This window comes from Papilio xuthus, unplaced genomic scaffold, assembly GCF_000836235.2.
Source record: "Papilio xuthus unplaced genomic scaffold, Pxut_1.1 DF824888.1, whole genome shotgun sequence".
Lineage (NCBI taxonomy): Eukaryota > Metazoa > Arthropoda > Insecta > Lepidoptera > Papilionidae > Papilio > Papilio xuthus.
The window spans coordinates 920561-940350 of record NW_013533761.1 but is presented as its reverse complement, the minus strand read 5'-3'; the positions used below and the strand labels follow the sequence as shown (position 1 = coordinate 940350).

The following is a 19790-nucleotide window of genomic DNA, read 5'->3' as shown; positions in this document are numbered from 1 at the left end:
CCGCATTGTAATTAAAGGTTTTTGGCATAGGTATAGGTTTATTGCCAGCATGCTACTGTGTAATGCGTGATGTTGGCAACCACCGCTAATGACTTTATCACGGTTCAATTTCGTCAATTGAATGTCAAGTGAAAAAAACTATAAAATCGCTTAAATGACCTCGACCGAGAGACAAACAAAAACGGAAAAAAAATTCAAGGTGTGGAATTTTTTAAACCACCAATGATCGCAAAGCTTTTTTGTTTAATTTATCAATGAATTAAAATATTCGGAATAATGAACTAATGTTTAAACGAAATTATAAAACTATATTTAAACGGAGTGTTGGTATTAGCTAGTTTCAAACACGTGTCGGAAAAATATAGCAAATATTATCCTAGCTAATGGCTGGTGTCATTTGCTATTGGCGTTGATATTTGTTACACAGTCATAGTGCTTGACTTCACAACCTACGTGTTTCCATTTTACAGCTAAACGGCAAAACACATTATTAAATCTAAGTGTAAGGTTAGGTATAAAACTAAGATATTGCTTGCATATAACTCTTACTCTCTATAGCACAATTAAAACACAATATCTTATTATTTGCATGAAAGGTAATTTCATTATAAAGGTGTATTGAAATGCTAATGTGACTTAGTGGAATGAGAGATCTTAGTAATATTATAAATGCGAATGTTTGGATGTATGGATGGATGGATTTTTCTTGAAATTTGGAATACTCTATGATGAAATGTTGCATATCTGTAGAAAATATAGACTAATTCAGTATACTTTTTAATTCCGCGAGGACGTAGTCGGAGGTAATAGCTATCGGAGGTAAATAAATTATAAAGGACTACAGGAAAATGATAAACTTAAGTATTATTACTGCGTTGCGATTGTAAAAGCTAGGATAAAAGAAACTATATTGCACAATAACTATTGTAATGGGTCATTTGCAGTGATAGTCTGAGGCAAGTCACTATCACATTTCCAACGTGCCTGCATATCTTTGTTGTAAAGATGAATGCGATAAACAAATACTAGCGGTGCCTGTCACTTATCGCGCCTGTGATCATCCAGCTAATGTCGGCTTTCTGCTTGGTCACACGTGAAATGGACATGACTGACATTGTTAAATCATTTTATGCCACATATCGCAATGCAAAGTTTGCCCATGTCGTCAGACATGACAGACAATTTTTTTTTATTAATATCGAAAATAAATTCATGTTAAACCAAATATGAATGGAAACCCATCGTAAGTTTTGTTCTGTATAAAAAGCAGTCTTGATTACACAAGTGCTAAAGACCTCGTCTTTTCTCTTGTTTTGTCACCTTGTTACGTAAGATTTATGCGGATGTTTGTATGACTCATCTTAAATTCATTTACAATGATACTATGTTTGTTTATGTTAACTATATGTGATGATAAAATAAAAATATATATTTTAAGAAAAGCAAACAAATTAAACTTATTAAAATATGTAGTGTTTTGAGTGTTCCTTACTTTTGTATAGCTCCCAGAGGAACCTAATATTTAGTGCTTTAAAAACAACTGCATTTTTTTAATCCGAAAGACTCTGTGATGTATTCAGTGACCTAAGAATAATCTTCCGACGAATTCCATTTCGCACATTTCCATACGTCTAACTGTGAGATTCTAACATATATGCGAAGTCATGTAACCGTCAGCTTATTATTTAGTCTGTGGGCCTAGCACGAATATTTGTGACAATCGCCATCTTATCTTCATCTTCAATTGTGTTGCCATTGTACTAATAGAATGGTTAAAAATGACGTTATTAATTTGATTATAAAATCATAAACTATCATATTTTGAGAAGGGTAACTTTCTTTCCGTACTCCAAACTTTGGGGCTAAAGATTAAAGTTAACTAGGAAATTTGTCTTAAGTATACATACATTATACTTATATAGTATCAAACATTTATATGGTACCGAACTATATAAACTTTGTCAAGAATATAACAAAGCGATATGAAGGTCGAAGAGTTCAGGCGCTATTATTTGTATTAATTGGCAAGTAGTATCAAGATAGTAGATGGAAATACCTTAACATATGGTTGCAGAATAAACAACCATTCACAGGTTATAAGACGTAACATTTTGTGCATATTCGATTGTCGCCATTTTGACGCTGGTCGTTTGGTAGTGGTGGCGAGGATTCGAACTAATAATAGAGATTCAATACACTGTCAGTAACATTAACAGACAAGTTTAAGTTAGAAAGTATAAGCTGTAACTTTTAAGCAACGATCTATCCAAATATAGAGAATAGTGTATCTTAATAACTTCTAAACAGTTGGGAATTAATCTGGTTCGAATATAATAATGGCAACTCTTAAAGTCTAAAGCAATGCAGATATTTTCACACTGCAACATCTTTAGTTTCAAGGACGAAGTGAGATCGATAAAGAAGCTCGTGGTGCTCTGCCGAGACATTGAACGCTACTTAATACTCACAATAAATTAGTAATAAATTTAATTTGATACTATGGAAATTCCTATCGCTTTACAATAGTGCACACATTGTATTAATTGCAAACATTAACCGTGGGTTTCTGAGACCGAAATTCCGTATAATACATGTTGTTATCTCTTTCGTCAAAGATACTGACAGGGATGACGATATGTTTTATACAGAGATTTTGGTCTCAGAAACACACGGCCAGTCCACTATGCCAAGCTAATACAAAGATCTTCAATTCAGATTAACGTTATTTTCATCCAAATGCCTATACAGTCTAAAGACCACGACAAGCCGAGAGACGAAGAAATTACTTTTTTTCTACGTAAACTTTGTTTCTTTAACCTTTCAAAGGCATTGAATTGCACAATGCCAAAGTTAATCAACTACGTTTATAGTTATCGACAATTGTGAGAACGCAAAATACTTAATTTCGTAATATCGATTTTTATAAAAATAACTTTCATGACTCACTTACTACGTATTCATGACACGTGATCAAGGATGTAGGTCGATGAAATTTTAATAAAAAGGAATTTAAATAAAATATCCAAGCAAAACACACTATAACAAATCTTTAAGATGAAGGTTTTTTCTTAATAAAACCTTGTTGCTTAAATCGGAACGTGACGAATTTAATTTTGCTCCCTTTCACCCATTCTATTTTTTAATCGATTGTGAATGCAATATAAAATACCTACCTATACAATAAAAGAAACTAATCAACACCAGATGTAACCTCATCGTAACGAATTGGGACTATCTCACATCTATAGTAATAATATAAAAAGAAATTGTACCAAATATTACAAAACACATATTGAGTAATATAAAAAGGCAAAATAAATACTTGCTTATAATGTGAGGTGTATTAAATCTTGATTATCCTGACCGCATTATATACAACTTAGATTGCAATATACAAAAAAAAACTAAATAAGGACAATAAAACAGTCATGACCTAGTTGCCGAGCTGAGATCACGGATACTTATTCGGCAAGTTATAATTCCAACCGCAATTTCTTTAAAATACTTTAATATTATATTTTAATAAGCATAATTAGTATTGCTAATGAAATTATTTATCAGCATACTACGACTTGATGTTCTAGATTAGATAAGATTGTATGAATATATCAATAAAGCAAAGTTAATAATTGATTATGACGTTTGGTATGCGCCTTCACAAAAAAAAAACTTAAAAAAATACCGCATTAATATGTAAGCCTTTTAAAGTTAAACGTGGACACAACCTATTGTAGCATTGCATTGTAAGTAGGATCGTAATGCGTCATTACTACTGTCTAATGGATGCCGACCACAGCTGCAGAGGTCGAATATCTATGCTATATTGAATAGTAATTGATAATGCATTAATTTTAAATATCAATGAAGAAAGAAGCAAGTATTATTGAAAATGGTTTACTCTTAAAATGCAATGAAAGAAAAACATTATAAAGTTTACGAACATTTTATAAATCTTTTGGCGCCATTAGATCACTTATAAAAAATAAAATGAGTCGAACAATGATTTAAATAGGTATCTTGGACAAGAACAAACTAGGAGTTTGATTTTTATAGATGACTAGCTGTCGACCGCGACTTATTTTGCGCGAAATTAAAAACAAACTGAATTTTCAAAACTCAAATTACAACAAAATCTATGCATCCTTTATGGAGATACCTTCAACGTGCATCTATCCATCCATCAAAACATTCACATTTATAATATTAGAAAGAATTAGTGTGATAGAAGAAGACAGAACATATCTGCAACTAACCTACATTTAACGTTTGTACGTTACCAATTTAATTAGCACAAACAAACAAGTGACAGTTAAAGTATTTACGATTAACTAATACTCAACTATGGTTGTGAAAACTTTACAATCGCATTATCACGTCGTTGCTATGCCACATTATCTTTATATCGTGAGATGGGACATCTCATCACGTGACGAAAAGTTTGAAATGTCCTAGAAATCAACCATATTTTTTTTTTATATCATAAGGTGGCAAACGAACGAGCGGCCACCTGAAATCGCTGAAATAGCGAAGTGACCGTTGCCCATAGTCATACGGAATTGCATATGCGTTGCCTACTTTTAATCGACGGAGGAGAGGATGCACAGAAAGAAAATATTTTCCCTTTTCATGCATCCTCTCATTCGGAAAGTCCACTTCCACTTCCCATCCTTTCCTTATAAGAAAAAGGGTGGGAAGGGAAAGAGGACTAAATTAGGCCTCCGGGACGCACACTCATCAGACGAAACGCGGAATTGCTTCCACTTCATGCCTGTCTTCTGTGTGGTCGTGGTATTTCACCGGGCGAGCCGGCCAATTCGTGCGAAGATGTTAAAGCGGGCTCTACCACTGTTAAAATTAATAAATAACATACATACTATGACAAATTTAATCAATATTGTATCATATATTATCAATATTAACATTATTGGATATTGCAAATAACAGATAGCAATTACATAGATAGGGATATAAATATTAAATAATTCAATTATTAATGACAAATTTCCACTATGATTTCATCATCATCAACCTGCCCTTATCCCTACGGAAGGTCGGCGCAGTAAGTACTTCTCTATACATCTCTATCAGCTTTCATTCACACAATTCATCCATACTTTCTTTGGTCTCCCTCTACCTTTGTAGCCATCTGTTGGAGTTTGTAATCTGCTGACATGTGCACTGGCTGGTTTTAGTCTGGTTTTAGTTTTATGAAAAAAGGTGTACATCTGTCATACGTAAAATATTTTTCATTGTCTTTCATAAATATATTTTCCCAAGTAAACTTGTATTATTCATCACCATCTACATTCAATCTCATTACTTTCCACTACTTTAAATTTCCATTATGTTATTCAAGGATGAAAGCAGTAAATATGTACCTCTTATAAAGGGGAACAAAATTATCAATGTTTATTTAAAAACGGGCTAACTAACTCGCTTGTCTCTTCAATAATCAAGATCTAAATTGAAAGCACGCGGTTCATTTATGATGATAAGTTTATGCTTCGGCATTGTTGCTGTATTAGTTTACTAGCTGTCGCCCGCGACACCATCCGCACGTAATTAAAAAAAATAGTATCCTATGTGTTCTTCTAGAATATATTCTATATGTGTGCTAAATTTCATCGAGATCCGTTAAACCTTTTTGGAGATACTTTCAAACAAACAAACATTCATCCATCCATCTAAACATTCTCTTTTATAATATTAGTAAGATAAAAAAAAACTTGCACTCTTGTCTTTTTTTCTTTTTTGTATAACAGAAGGGGGCAAACGAGCAGTGGGAACACCGAAGTGTTCAACGACGCCCACTTCGGACATCAGCAATATCACTGTCTTATAGTCTTTTTACTGATGCAGAGAAAAATTATTAAAAAAAACAAGTGTTTCGCCAGCAACGGTAGTCATTTCATTTCTATGAACTGCTGTTATCATTTGTACGCGTAACCTCATTAATTCTTTAACCTAATTAAAATGGAGCTGAACTTCACACTAATTACAATAAAAGTTTTTATATGTTTACTAGTAAAATGTAGTATAAATTCTATAGTATAGTATTTGTTAAGTCATAAATTGTAAAAAAGTGAAGATAAACAGAAATAAATATTTTACAAACATTAGAAAACTTAATGGTGATTATAAAATCGATGTTTTTCCAGTAATAATCGTATCTTTGTAACAGGTTATTTTGTGGGCATAAACAGAAATCTTGTTTGGAAATTATGGCATCTTAAAATCAAGTAAATTTAAAATAAACATTTTACATTGTGTTCGGCAAAAGTTTGAAATAATATTACGTAGGAGTAATCGACATTATTTTCATTTAGTTTTCTATTAATTTCTTAATAGAACAGCAAAGCTCCGGAATACAATAGAGATAGACATCTAAGTTATTATGTGAGGGCAACGTCAATGGAGTAATATAATATTTTTAGCACAAAAGACTTCTCAATCAATGTATAATACAATGACAGCAACATAACAAAAGGTACTTCATCACACTCGTCGACTTCGAGGCCGCATGAAATCATAGAAACATTAACTAGGACAAACCGATATTACGAAACAACAAATTAATCTGATGTAAACCTAAAGTAACATATACATTGCTTTGAAACCAAGAAATTGATGTAAAATATTCAATAAATACATTGAGGCATTGTATATGAATTGTAATCTACAGTTTCTCGAATCCCGCCATGTGTCAATATGTTTTTCTATTTACATATATACATTTATCCGACGTTCTTAAGGTGAAGAAAAACATTGTAATGCAATCTGCACATATCTAAGGAGAAACAAAGATATGTGTGAAGTCATCCAACCCGCAATTGGCCGCCATACTTGACTATGGCTTAGCCACCTCTAACATAGTGTAGCCTCCGAGCCCTTACTGGGGACAGCTGACGACGATTATTCGATATTTAAAGATTTTTTTGTATTATAAGGTGGCAAAGAGCAAGCGGTCATCTGAATACGTCGGAATTGAACGAAACAGAGAAGAGACGCTGCACATAGACATCTGCAATTGCAGATAGCCCACCTTAAATCGTAAAATAAAATGTATGATCTTACTATTGTTTTTAACGTAGTTCTTGTCTGTAATAACTACTTATATCATGTAATTCTCAACATGAAAGGTACACGAAGATTAAGATTACTAAGATTTCAATGACAGATACGAGGTACATTTTTTGATAATAAAAAGACAAAGCATCCACATAGGACTGAGATGCTTAAATGAACCATCTGTATGATTGTAACAAAATAATTAGTTGCATCAGTTTTTAAAGTTTATCAGAAGCTAGTTGCCTTTTTGACCTATATCAGCGTGACTACATTATTATGATGTTGCATCTGATTTGCATAAAATAATTTAACTTAACTGGTTAGTGTAAATAATTATACGAAATTAAATACAAACATGTAATTCTAAATGAAATTATATTAATTAAAATTTTGTTATGTGGAATATTCACTGTTACAATATCTCTTTGCAATTGATGGTCCAAATTAAACCTTGTATATATTTATAGCCTTTCTACCGTATTCTCCAGAAAGTGACATGTTCTATCTCTCTTGTTGATGTCTAGAGAGACATGATAAAAGTTGTTTGAGGTCTGTCATCTCTTTGTTGATTCTTAACTTATAAAATTTTTAGATAAAATGATTTATGCTAACATTGCGATCTAACAACCTTAAGATAAAGCAATGTAAAGACTATTTGTCTTTTAGGCCAACGTGATCATATCAGATATTATTACAGCCAATAATTACAAATAATCCTATAGATAATACGCTCTAGTTAAATCCAACAATAATAATGATTAAAGCGCACATCATATCAATGCCACGTGGGATTAACTTAATTGATACTTAATTTTTTGCTTTTTTGTGAAGGATTAAGATTTATGCACTTACTCGTGGACGTACAAAAATATTTATTTAATCGTACTTCGTACTAATATAACCAGAACGGCTACATGAATCTCGGTGAAATTTGGCATCGATGTAGAACAAAGTCTGGAAGAACACGTAGGCTAGCTAATTAAGTTTTTTGTTTTAATTAAGTGAAATTTTACGAACCGAACATATCTTAGACATTGTACAGTTTTTTAAAGTCGAGTTATCTGATAGTAAAGTTTAGTGCACACCGGAAGTAGTGTTTAAAAGTGTTTAAATATTTCACCTTGGTAACAATTCTATACAATATGTAAGTGTTAATACAACTAGTGTTCACGACAACAGTCATTGTTATGTAAATGAACATGAATGGTGAATAATATTATAGTAGGTCTAAAAATAAATATTGATTACAAACTGTACGTGCTTTAAACTTCAATTAAGACGTACAGTTTTAACATTGTTACTTGTTTTTCTAATAAAATTCGAAATGTTCATGATCATTTAAAAGTAAGAACTAATTGTAAAATTTGTGTCAACAACGTATGAAATAATAAAATAAAATAGAGCCTTATTGGGCGTCATATAAGATCTCTATGCCAGCAGCAAGAAACATTCGTTATATTATACTAATGGGTACGTTTGAAAATCCTATTGTAAAATAATATGTTGCGTTTTTATCAAAGTGTCTTTTATGTACGAAAATAGTTTTAAAAATCTAATGTATAAACTTCAAGCTTCATATCAAACTCTGGGCGAGGCGATGATGTCAGATGGGTAGGGGCGACGAATACTCTAGAATTTTGTGACTACATAGTAAGCACTTTATATCAATTAGTTAAACTTGATTGAGGATAGCAGGGACTTTTTTATTTATAAACTTTACAATTAGCCAGGAGTTAATATGTAATTGAAACTACTTATGTATACGGAATAATAAGAAAATATTGTATAGCTACATAATTTATATTATTTACCAGCAATTCAGAATTACAATAAACAATAGTGTTGTCTGCACTACACATTGGCAGTGTGTGACTCAAACCTTGATAGCGAGTTTAATTGTGGGGATTGCAATGCGTTCAGTGCGTCGCGTTCAATACAAGCGATTCGTTCTTGGTAATTTATCGTTCGTACACAATGCCTACAGCTGTAAACTGTATTGTCACGCGGAAGCGATTGACTTTGTGAAACAATCGTATTGTACAGATCAATTAGCAGCGGGCACGTATTATATTGCCTTATCATATAAGAATAAAACTATTCTCGATAACACGACTAAAGTTCGAGATTTTATTTGGCTTTCAACATTCAAGTGTGATCTTAGATAAAGTTTGAAATATGTCTAGATATTGTATCAAGCTATACAGTACATTTATGTTATCTCAATATACAAGCGTGCAATTGGAATTATGTATACATTTATGGCAAAAGAATTACTTTGTATGATTACAAAGTAAATAAAAACAGAGATTTGGTTTAGATAAACATCGACCACGACTTAACATACATATGAAGTTCGACAACATTGTAAAATGTTTAAATAAACAGTCTGTCATGTGATACTTCAGTTGTTACTGAAAAAGTGACTTGGTTTCAAGGACATAACAATTTTGTCAACTTATTATATCGATTTCTGCGCTATATAGAAACCCGATCGTGTCAAGCATCCGTCATTTGTTTACATCTAACTATATAACAGGAAATAATAGCATTTTGTGAAATATTCAAGCGCAAAATCCCACGATCGTTTGACATTTCACGTATGAAGCAAAGGTTACAAAATGTTCCTTTAACGCTTTTATTATCTTCTGTTATATTTTCTTTACAATGCCTTTTGTGATCTTTGCAATCTACGTAGAACTGTACTCAATCTTTGAATAAGTGAAATTCATATATTGTACATATTTATGATTTTAATTTATATAAATTTACTTTAACTAACTTTATATCAGCTCATTTGTTGTTGTAAATTCGTACAGGAGCATGATTTAATATAACAAAGACATCAATCATTGGATAAATGATAAGGTGAATATCTTAATTATATTAATATTATGTAGATAAATAAATTAAAAATAACTAACGCTAGGGACATATCAAGCGTGATTTTTACAGAATATGATAGCAAACGACTAACCGTATTAATCCGATGTGAATGCTAACCATTGATGTACAATAGATGCGTTGCCTATATTTAGTGGAGTAGAGAATAAATAGAAATAGGATATTTCATAGTCCTATTCATTGCCTCTTTTGCCGATATAATGACATACAAGGCGTCATAAAAGACCGCGAACGTTAATTGCGCTTTTATTACCCATCGATCGACTTATTGAAAATTATTAACCAATCATCGTAGATGTTAAATTGTTTAAACTACTCCATATATCTACGATGTACAGTGGGGGATAAAAACATAGAGTCATCATCATCATGAGCTCACTATACCGGTATCGGTATCGGTACATGGCGGGATTCGAACCCAGGACCTGCAGATTGCAAGTCAAGTGCTTGACCCCTGAGCCACTGACGCTCTTACATATACATACTAGAGTAATGTCCTTCATTTAGGAAGGTTACCGAAAGTAAATACTGTTTTAATTAACGTTCTTTACTTGATAAAAATCTTTAATATACTATGAATGGTAAAGTCCCCTAGGGGCCATGCCGCCGAACTCAGGTATAAAGGTTACAACAAGGACATAGTGGATAATTTCATAAGGTGGTTTACAAAAATATATGATATATTCGTACATAATAAATTTTGCAAGTAAAATAAATTTTAACCAAAAGCTTAAACAAGATATTCGCTACATCTTATTCAAAACAAAGCCAAGATTTAAAAAACAGTTGTCCTAATTGTTTTTTTTTTTCCATCGAGGAAAATCCACAACCTGTATCTTATTAGATTCAATGGTTTAGGTAAATGTTTTCGACGGGTTAATAGGTTATTTGACGAACAAAAGAGCATCGAGTGATGCTGGAAAGAGAAAGTCAGGGAAAGTCGCAGGTTACCAAGTGGTGAAGTAAAGGCATAGTGCTACAAGAGGACACGACAAAAACGAACCTGTTACATGCTCAATTAGAACATATCGACATTGTTAACGAACATTGAACATTTGACACATTAACGTTTCACCACTACCTCGTGCGCCTTGTGGGGTTCCCCGCTCCATCGGTCTCTCCAGTGTATCAAATGGTGCAAGTGATTCTTGTAATGATGGTGTCGGTGGTCGCGTTTCTTGCGGAAGTCAGTCGGGGAAGGAGGCGCTGTCAGAGACTCCCGCCGGCAGCCGGCCAACATTATCGATGGAGACGGCTGCGAGTGCAACAGGCGCTCAGTTTCCGGTTCATCGCTGGAAACACTATCTGTCAGAAGTCGCCCCGGTCTCGACCCGCTTCTTCCCATTCCAAACTCGATGTCTTCGTTCTTCATAATTTTTGACCTATTGAGGACACGTTATAGATCCGAAGAAACGATATGCAAATTTAAACACTTTGTCGTTTGGCGCGAGTGTGAGAAGCATAACGTATAAATATGTTGGGAGCTGCGACGCAAAGTGACGTGGTCGCGAGCACCGCCGCGCACAGACTGCGGCGCGACCCGGCCTCACGTGGGCGCCGCCGGCCGCCGGCGCCGACGTCAACACGACCAGCAGTCTTGCCTGCCGGCGCGTGTGGGTCAGTCATTGCGTCAAAACAACTCAATCATTATTATTTACTATAAAAGTAAATGTTGAGTTATAGTAGTACAAAAGTGACTTTAAAAGTTACACTTATCCTTGAGATCATAAGTATAAACAAATGTTTGTTACAATGAACATGATCCTTAATATTGCTATCCACAAAGGATGGCTGTTGATATTTGATCAGAACAGAACAATTGTGGCAGAATGAATAGATATATAGCATTATTTTTTTTAAATAATATCTAGTACATTTTATAACAATCAGTGTACACTTTGCACTGTCAAAACATTGACACAAATTGTATAATAAATCACACTTTTTACTTGATGTTTCAAACTAATGAAAAATAAAAAGTAGAGTTAGAGCTAACTAAGAATACAAGTTTTTTTACAATAAGTGCTATGTAACTTTACTGTCATTAAAACATAATAAAAATTGTTTAAATATCAGTTAAATGTCTCAGCCTTAAAAGAGCCATGTGTACATTTGCAAATTTTTATTTGAGGTTTTATCAGTTATAAATATGTGGCACTTGTCTCCGCACAATTTCATAGCTAGTGAATTAAATGATACATAATATTGGTATGTACACTTACAGTTTTAATTAAAGAATTACTCTAATGAGCAGGTGATTCAAATGATGCTTAAATTTTAAGTAAAACATAAGAAAACATATATCATAGACTTCTACGACCTTTGTAAGTTTCACACCATATTGACATACATAAAGTTTTAATGGTTTTAATATAAAAGAAACACTTAGTGAGTAGCGATATTTCTCAAAAAAATCATTTATGTTCAATATCTAAATGTAACGACAACGTCATAATGATTTTAAACGGTTAAAATTTTGTTTACTTTAATATTCTCATAATAATTAATCATTACTTATTCATACCTGAGGATTAACTGTTATCTGGTCTCCGTAAGCGATGTTTTTCAATTCTTACACTTATCACATCACTTATCACAATATTATAACCACAAAGTAATTACCACATAATTAAATATTTCAGAAATTTATAAACATGAATACAAAACTTGACTATTAAAACTCAAATGAAAATAGTATACTGCATGTTATTTAAATACTTTTTTTGGTATACTGGTATTTTGTATTTTCTTTGCTATTGTTTAGCTTGACATTGAAAATTAGAAATTGACGTTAACTTGACATATTGATCACGGTCGGTTTAACATAGAATAAATACTATACTTGCGAAGGCCTGAAAATAATGGTACGTTAGAAGGCATTAGGGACGCCCTATATTCAGCAGTGGGCAGATAAAAGCTGATGGTGGTGGTGAAGTGAGTAAAGATGGTAAAGTGTTGCAATATCAACAGATCGTAGTGCACTCCAGTGCACTCATGACAGAGTTTTTTTGTTAGTTAGGCTTTAATCATTCAATCAGCAGGTAAATGTCTGCTTTTTGATCAACTTTGTGTTGACAGGTTAATCAAAGTAATTGAAAGTAATGAACATTTTCCAATTAAGATATGACCTAAAGGTCTATGTTACCAGGTCAGAAAATACAATAAAAAAATGACAGGTTGACAGATACAAGAACCCAAGTCAAGTGTCTATGTCATATCAATGTGTATGATAACCTACTAAAATTATTACCTTTTTAAAATTCATATGCATTAATATCAGAGTCAAAAATAATTTTTATAACTTCAAATGAATTTAATATAAATATGGCATTACCGCAGAAAAAGTATTACCGACAAAGAGCACATTCTAACCCTATAGCAGATCACTGTTTTGAATAGTAAGTTTTACAACATTTAATTTTGTACATGAAGTTTTTATATTTAATATTATCAATTTTTTGTTGCAGCCCAGCGCGTCCAGATGATTATAATTGGTCTACACTCTTTCCAAAAACCATTGAACAAGAACAAAAAAATAAACAAGTCGAATTTCTCGATGTTGGGTGTGGATATGGTGGACTTTTAGGTTTCTTTGAATACTAATCTGCATCTTTAACCTGCGTAATCAATAAGAAACATCAAATTGGTCAAAGTTAGAAAAAAGACCAACGACCTCTTCATATATGATAACATTTAAATTTATGACGTTGAGTAGGCAAAGGCCTTGGGGTGCCTAGGGCACTTGCAAATTTAGTTAATAGGTTATAGGCCTGACTGGCCGAAAATAGATTGTGTTTTTGCACACATTTAGTATGTATGTACCCTTTAAACATAATATTAAATTTATATTTTAATTGCAGTGACATTGTCCCCTTTATTCCCCAATAACTTAATGCTGGGGCTTGAGATAAGGGTAAAAGTATCAGACTATGTGAATGATAGAATACAGGCATTGAGATCTCAACATCCAGACCAATTTCAAAACATCGCAGTTTTAAGAACAAATGCTATGAAATACTTACCCAATTTTTTTCATAAAGGACAGGTAATAATTATGCTTGCTATATTTCTCTCTACATAAGACTTTGTTCTCTTATTAGTGGCTAATATTTGTTTTTTTATTTTTTTAGCTAAAAAAAATGTTTTTTCTGTATCCTGATCCACATTTTAAAAAAGCAAAGCATAAGTGGAGGATAATAAATAAATGGTTGCTTTCAGAGTATGCATATGTACTGGCTGAAGAGGTATGATAAATACTGCACAAAAAAAATATTGCTTATAAATTTTTTATTTTATACGATTTTGCCTGTTTTAGGGAATAATTTATACAATAACTGATGTAAAAGACCTTCATGAATGGATGGTGGAACATTTTGTAGAACATCCTTTATTTGAAAGGATTTCAGATGAAGAGTTAGTAAGTATACAATTTATTCATAATTAAAAGAATGTTTTCTGTGTCACCTCTTATGTCTACATAATATGTATTCTACATTAAATTGTTTTATAAATACACTAGCGGACCCGACAGGCGTTGTCCTGTCTACACATCTTTAATTCGAATATTATTTAAAATTTGACACTGCGATGGTAGCGCCGTCTGTAGGATCCAATGTAAACATTCCAAAATCAACAACTACTAATAAATTAAAAATTAATTAAAAAAACATTGTCCAGCGGACAAAATTGTGAATCTAAACCATTCCCAGATCCCCTTGAACACATACAAAAAATTTCATCAAAATCGGTCCAGTCGTTTGAGAGAAGTTCAGTGACATACACACTCACAGAAGAATTATATATATAAAGATATTCTTGTAGAAAAAAGAAACCTTTGAAGGGCAGTGTGAGATGAATTGCATAAAAAATCTTTCACAGTTGATATCTTTATTGGATCCATAAAAAAATGATTACATGCTTGATATTTATATTATTGCCGTATCAGCATAGTTGCAAAACCAGATCTAGCCTTGTATACAAAAGAATAGATTCATATTTGTATTATATTATGTTACATGCATTGAATTTCATTAAATTAATAAAGTTTAATCTCCATAAAAACGTTTTAAAAAAGTATTTTGAATAATAAAGTAGCAAATTATTTTTAAAATTATTAAAGAATTTTATACTCTAACAAATTACACTGGATATTGCAATATTAATTTAAAAAATATGTTTTTTATTTTTTTTACAGAAATCCGACATAATTGTTGATAAATTATATGAAAGCACAGAGGAAGGACAAAAAGTAACACGCAATAATGGTGACAAATATCTGGCTGTATTTAAGAGAATACCTGATGGTTACAACCCTAATTAAAGATAAACAATAAAATAGTTTATTACTTGTCTCTCACACCTGATTTTTTTCACAAAACCTTTAAATACCATCTTAGCTCTATGAAGCATTATAGAAGCATAATCAAATTTTCAAACTCATTGGATATAATTTTTAGTGGATAAATCTCATAACTGTAAGAGCTTGCTTAATTTTTTTTCTATTAAAGTAACCCACCTGCTTAGTGGTCTCGAAATGTCTAAATTTCGTCGCATGTTTACAATAGCTCTTAATATCCAGTCTTTTTTCTCTACCCAAACTTTGTTGTTCAATATGGATAGTAAAACTGCAGCCCATACTTCAGATTGACACGGATACATATGGAGACCTTCTTTGGCAATAACCATAGCTTTAGTATGGTCACCTGCAACATGTTCTGCTATGCTAGCAGTTGCAAGCATTTTTGGCGAATTACAATCCTGTTCACTATAACGAGCAGAAACAATTGCTCGCTGGGCACAACGACTAGCGATTTTCGATTTGTCAGCTTTTAAGCAATATTGGGCTAGACAAAACCAAAGATTGGCATTACTAGGGTGGTTTTGAAGGGAATCACTTAACAATTTAATACCTAATTCAAGATTGTCATCACCAACTAGGTACGATTTTAAAAATCCTATATCATAGCCAAAATCTGGGTCATGCTCATATTTTTGTAACTCACTTAAAGCTAATTTTGATAAGCTTTGATCAGAGTGAGCAATGCCTAATGAGCAAATCGCGAATAAACTGTAAGGTGTGGGCTTTTTCTGTGATATTTGAATACTATGAAATAGTAATGTTTTTGCATCATCAGCACCTTTATACATGTAAGCTATACCAGCCATGGCAACAAGAAGATCTGCCTTTTCATTGTCATTGTTGCTTAGCCAATGTAGAGCAGTATCATAAGCTGAATAGGCTTCCTCATACAGACCTTTTTTATAAAGTGCAAGTGCTAATCCACATGTAGAGTCTAAACTTGCTTCTGTAATGGCCTTGTAACTGTTTATAGCATCATCATAATTTCCTATTCTAACTTGAATTCTGCCTATATTCAAAAGAGTAATATTTTTTTTGTCATCTTCTGCATTATCAAAACCTTTTTCATAGCTTTTTAATGCACTTCGTAAAAGGCCGTTTCTTTCTTGTAATATTCCAAGAATGGTACATGCACAAGCATTATCAGGCTCGAAACTAGAAAACCACTCAACCAAATCTATAGCATAGGTTACAGCGTGAAGACCTTCTATAACATACTTAAGCTCAGTATTGCGTTGACAATCTTCATTCTTTAAGGTACGGCAAACCCAGTCAGCATAGCCGAGTGCACTCTCTGGATGATACCCGAGGCGCGATGCATGCCGGAAGAGATCCATGGCTTCTTCTTCTCTAATTGTTTCTGCTATTAGGCCTTGTCCAATCCAACTTTGAGGATAAGATGGTAATGTAGATTGTCCTCTCCAAAAGCAATAATTGGCAAGTTTAGAAAGTTGCAATTTTACATATAATGTTCCTAAGTTGCACCATACCTTTGCTATTGACCATTTACGTGTTAATAATAAAGCTTTGATGAAACAGTGTTGCGCAATATCATATTTTTTCAAAAATAAGCATATTTTACCCAATAAATTCCAGTTCCTCCATACAGAGGGTTTCATATTTATGCAAGCAAGTGCTAAATTAAAAGATATTTGTAAATTCACTAAATTTTTGGTTTCATGATAATAAGAGAGATAAGCAGATGCTAAATCGTATGATGTTATTTTCTGTTTCTGTTTTGCAACTCGAGAATAGCACGCTAGAATTTGTGGAAAAATACAATTTTTTTCTTTTTTAACCACTCCTTCCTCAAAATCACTCTGTGTATTTGTCATATATACAAAAGAATATTTATTTGGTAATTTAGTGATGAATACAAGAGACTCAGCCAACAGATTCCAAAAACAAGAATGTTTTTGTTCCATCATTAAAGCTTTTGTTAAATAATTCACAGCAAATTGGGCAGTGTCTCTTGCACTACCATATAATTTAGCATTAAACTTTTTCTTTGCAATCCTCAACCATGTTTCAGAAATTCCTTTTAGAGCCAATAGTGAAGATGGATCAACTTTCAATACAGCTTCAAATGTTGAAATGGCATTCTCATATTCTGTTAATAAAGCGTAAATATACCCAATCCGAGTTAAACAATGAGAGCTTCTTTCTGGTCTAAGTGATATAACCTTATTATAGGCTTTTAATGCTGACGTGTAGGAACCTCGAGAAAAATATGCATCAGCTAAACATTCAAATGCATTCAAATTATTATGATTGATTTTGATAACATTTCTAAAATTATTTATAGCGTTATCCCATTCTCTCCTACTTAAATAATGTAGTCCTAATTTGAAGTCTATCCACTCAGTCATTTTCAAACTATTCTTTGCATTATTCAATAATTCAAAATCTTCATTTTTTAATTGTAATTTAGAATAAACCTCACTTAAATGTTTTATAATATTAGCATCAGTATTATTTATGCTATATGCTTTTTCAAAACATTTTTTGGATTTGCTTAAATCTTCTTTATAGTAATAATAATAATATCCTAAGTACAAAAATGTATCTGGAAGCTCTGAATCCATTTTTGCTGCTTTTAGTAAATTCAAGAGGCATTTATCATATTGTTTCTGTTCCCAATAAGCAATACCCATATAAAGAAAATGTAATGTATTACAATTTTCATTTTCTAGCAATGTTATCACTTCTGTATACATTTTCTGTTTCAAATAATATAATGCTTTTAGTTCTAAATAGTGATCTGTTGATTTTAAATTCTGGATAATATGATCAACTGGTTCATTTATTTCAATTAAACATTTTGCTAAGTAAGACTGTTCACTTATACTCAAATGTTCCATAGGAAATTCTTTGATTACATTAACAGCGTGTTTCCATTTCTTTTGTTCAACAAGAGACAAAAATAACATTTTTTTCAAATCGTTTGCAAAATCAACATCCTTTACTTTTGTTAAAAAGTTTGTAACAAGTTTTTGTGTCACTGGCCACTTCTTTAACTTTATTGTACATCTAATAATGAATGTTGCCTCTGTGACTTCCGCCTCTTGGTAATTAATCAAAGGGACAGACTGCTTATAAGCTTCAAAGTATAAACCTTTATTGTAATATATCATACTTTGTAACAAAGCTGGATATTTGGAGTTTTCAATTCCTGTTGATATTTTCTCATAGTAAGATTCAATAGGAAAATCTAAAAAGGAATTATTAACAACAAATTTTTTACACAAATGTTTACATAATATTTCTCTTAAAATAACATTTTCAGAGAAAAATGGCAGTTGTATCACTTCTATCAAGGAATTGTTGAAGTTTTGTTTCTGTAAGATTAATTTGCCCCATAATGTTTGTAAGGATTCATTTGGTTCCTTGTTATAAATGTGTGTAAGAACATCTAAAATCACTGAAATATCTTTTTCTTCGCATAAAATATCTGCTTTAAGTAAAACAAGTAATTTTTCTTGGGCTACTTCATGCAGTTTACCTTCTTGAATATTTTTCATAAACTCAGCCAATGTAAGTAGTGTTTTGCCATTTTTCAATGATATTCCGAGATGTCCAAGTTTTGTAATGCACTCTAATGCTTTTTCCTCATCTATTTGTAGCTTTAATATTTCCCCATATATGGGAATTAGTTTCAGTTTAGCTACATCATCATCTTTTTGTTCATAATAATTTGCTAGACCAACCCATGCTAAAGGATGATCAGGTTTTGCTGCAATAGCTTTTTGATATGCCAGCGGAGCTTGATCAGATTCATTTAGAGCTTTACCCAGTAAGACTAACCCTAGATAATTCTGCTTATCTTTTCTCAGAATATTTTTACAACATTCCTGAGCCTCTTTGAAAGCTTTTTCATCTATTAATTTTCTTGCTTCTTTTAATAACGTTTTAATATCAGTCATCTGTAAACGCATATGTTATTAAAATTTTCACAGTTTTCTTTGCAAAGACTTTAAATAATAACTTTTTGTAAATAATATTTTGGTAGTTTTTGGCAAACATCATTCCATTTTTAATCATACATTTTACAAGATTTAAGAATTAACATAATATTCATTTAGTACTCAAGTTTTTGAATGACTGTGTAAAATTATCAGTAAAATTAGACATTTTAATTAACATACCTCGTTGATTTAATAGTTGATATCTGTAATACTTAAATTACTTTAAATGATATTATTATACTGAGTTACATATTAATACAATAGTTTAAAGCTTCTGAAAGCAAATAAACCCAAATTATGCTTTTTATTTTATTAAATAATCTAAAAATCGTCTGAAATCGTCAAAAGCACAATATGACAATGACGTTGACATTTAAATTGACCAATGTGAGGAATTTTAATTTTTTTTTTATTTTATGACCTGGTAACATAGACCTTTAGGTCATATCTTATTGGGGAATTGTCAAATACGACACACAAAGAATAAGTGATGATTT

At 32.0% G+C, this 19790-nt stretch overlaps 3 protein-coding genes across 6 annotated transcripts in view; 1 reads left to right on the top strand and 2 right to left on the bottom strand.

Annotated features, from left to right (window-relative positions):
* Arms (Ankyrin repeat-rich membrane spanning) overlaps positions 1–12880 on the bottom strand; it is a 37064-nt gene extending 24184 nt beyond the window's left edge. For 2 of the 4 annotated variants that reach the window (XM_013324922.1, XM_013324928.1), the window contains exon 1: positions 11051–11525. In XM_013324922.1, the coding sequence (XP_013180376.1) occupies positions 11051–11341 (291 nt within the window). In that variant the 5' untranslated portion in view covers positions 11342–11525. Of the gene's footprint in view, positions 1–11047; positions 11526–12493 lie in introns of those variants that run through there. The other 2 variants (XM_013324926.1, XM_013324921.1) reach the window with 2 other exon arrangements.
* A 269-nt stretch (positions 12881–13149) lies between these two features.
* On the top strand, positions 13150–15323 carry LOC106127008 (tRNA (guanine-N(7)-)-methyltransferase). Its single transcript, XM_013324935.1, has 6 exons — positions 13150–13367; positions 13437–13555; positions 13830–14014; positions 14100–14213; positions 14285–14386; positions 15164–15323. Exons 1-6 carry the CDS (start codon positions 13294–13296, stop codon positions 15287–15289), a joined length of 720 nt encoding a protein of 239 aa, XP_013180389.1. The 5' UTR covers positions 13150–13293; the 3' UTR covers positions 15290–15323.
* Positions 15324–15414: 91 nt separating this feature from the next.
* Positions 15415–19579, bottom strand: LOC106127005 (tetratricopeptide repeat protein 37). Its single transcript, XM_013324929.1, has 2 exons — positions 19474–19579; positions 15415–19251 (listed from the first exon to the last, which is right to left on the bottom strand). Exon 2 carries the CDS (start codon positions 19249–19251, stop codon positions 15436–15438), a length of 3816 nt encoding a protein of 1271 aa, XP_013180383.1. The 5' UTR covers positions 19474–19579; the 3' UTR covers positions 15415–15435.
* Positions 19580–19790: the final 211 nt, after the last annotated feature.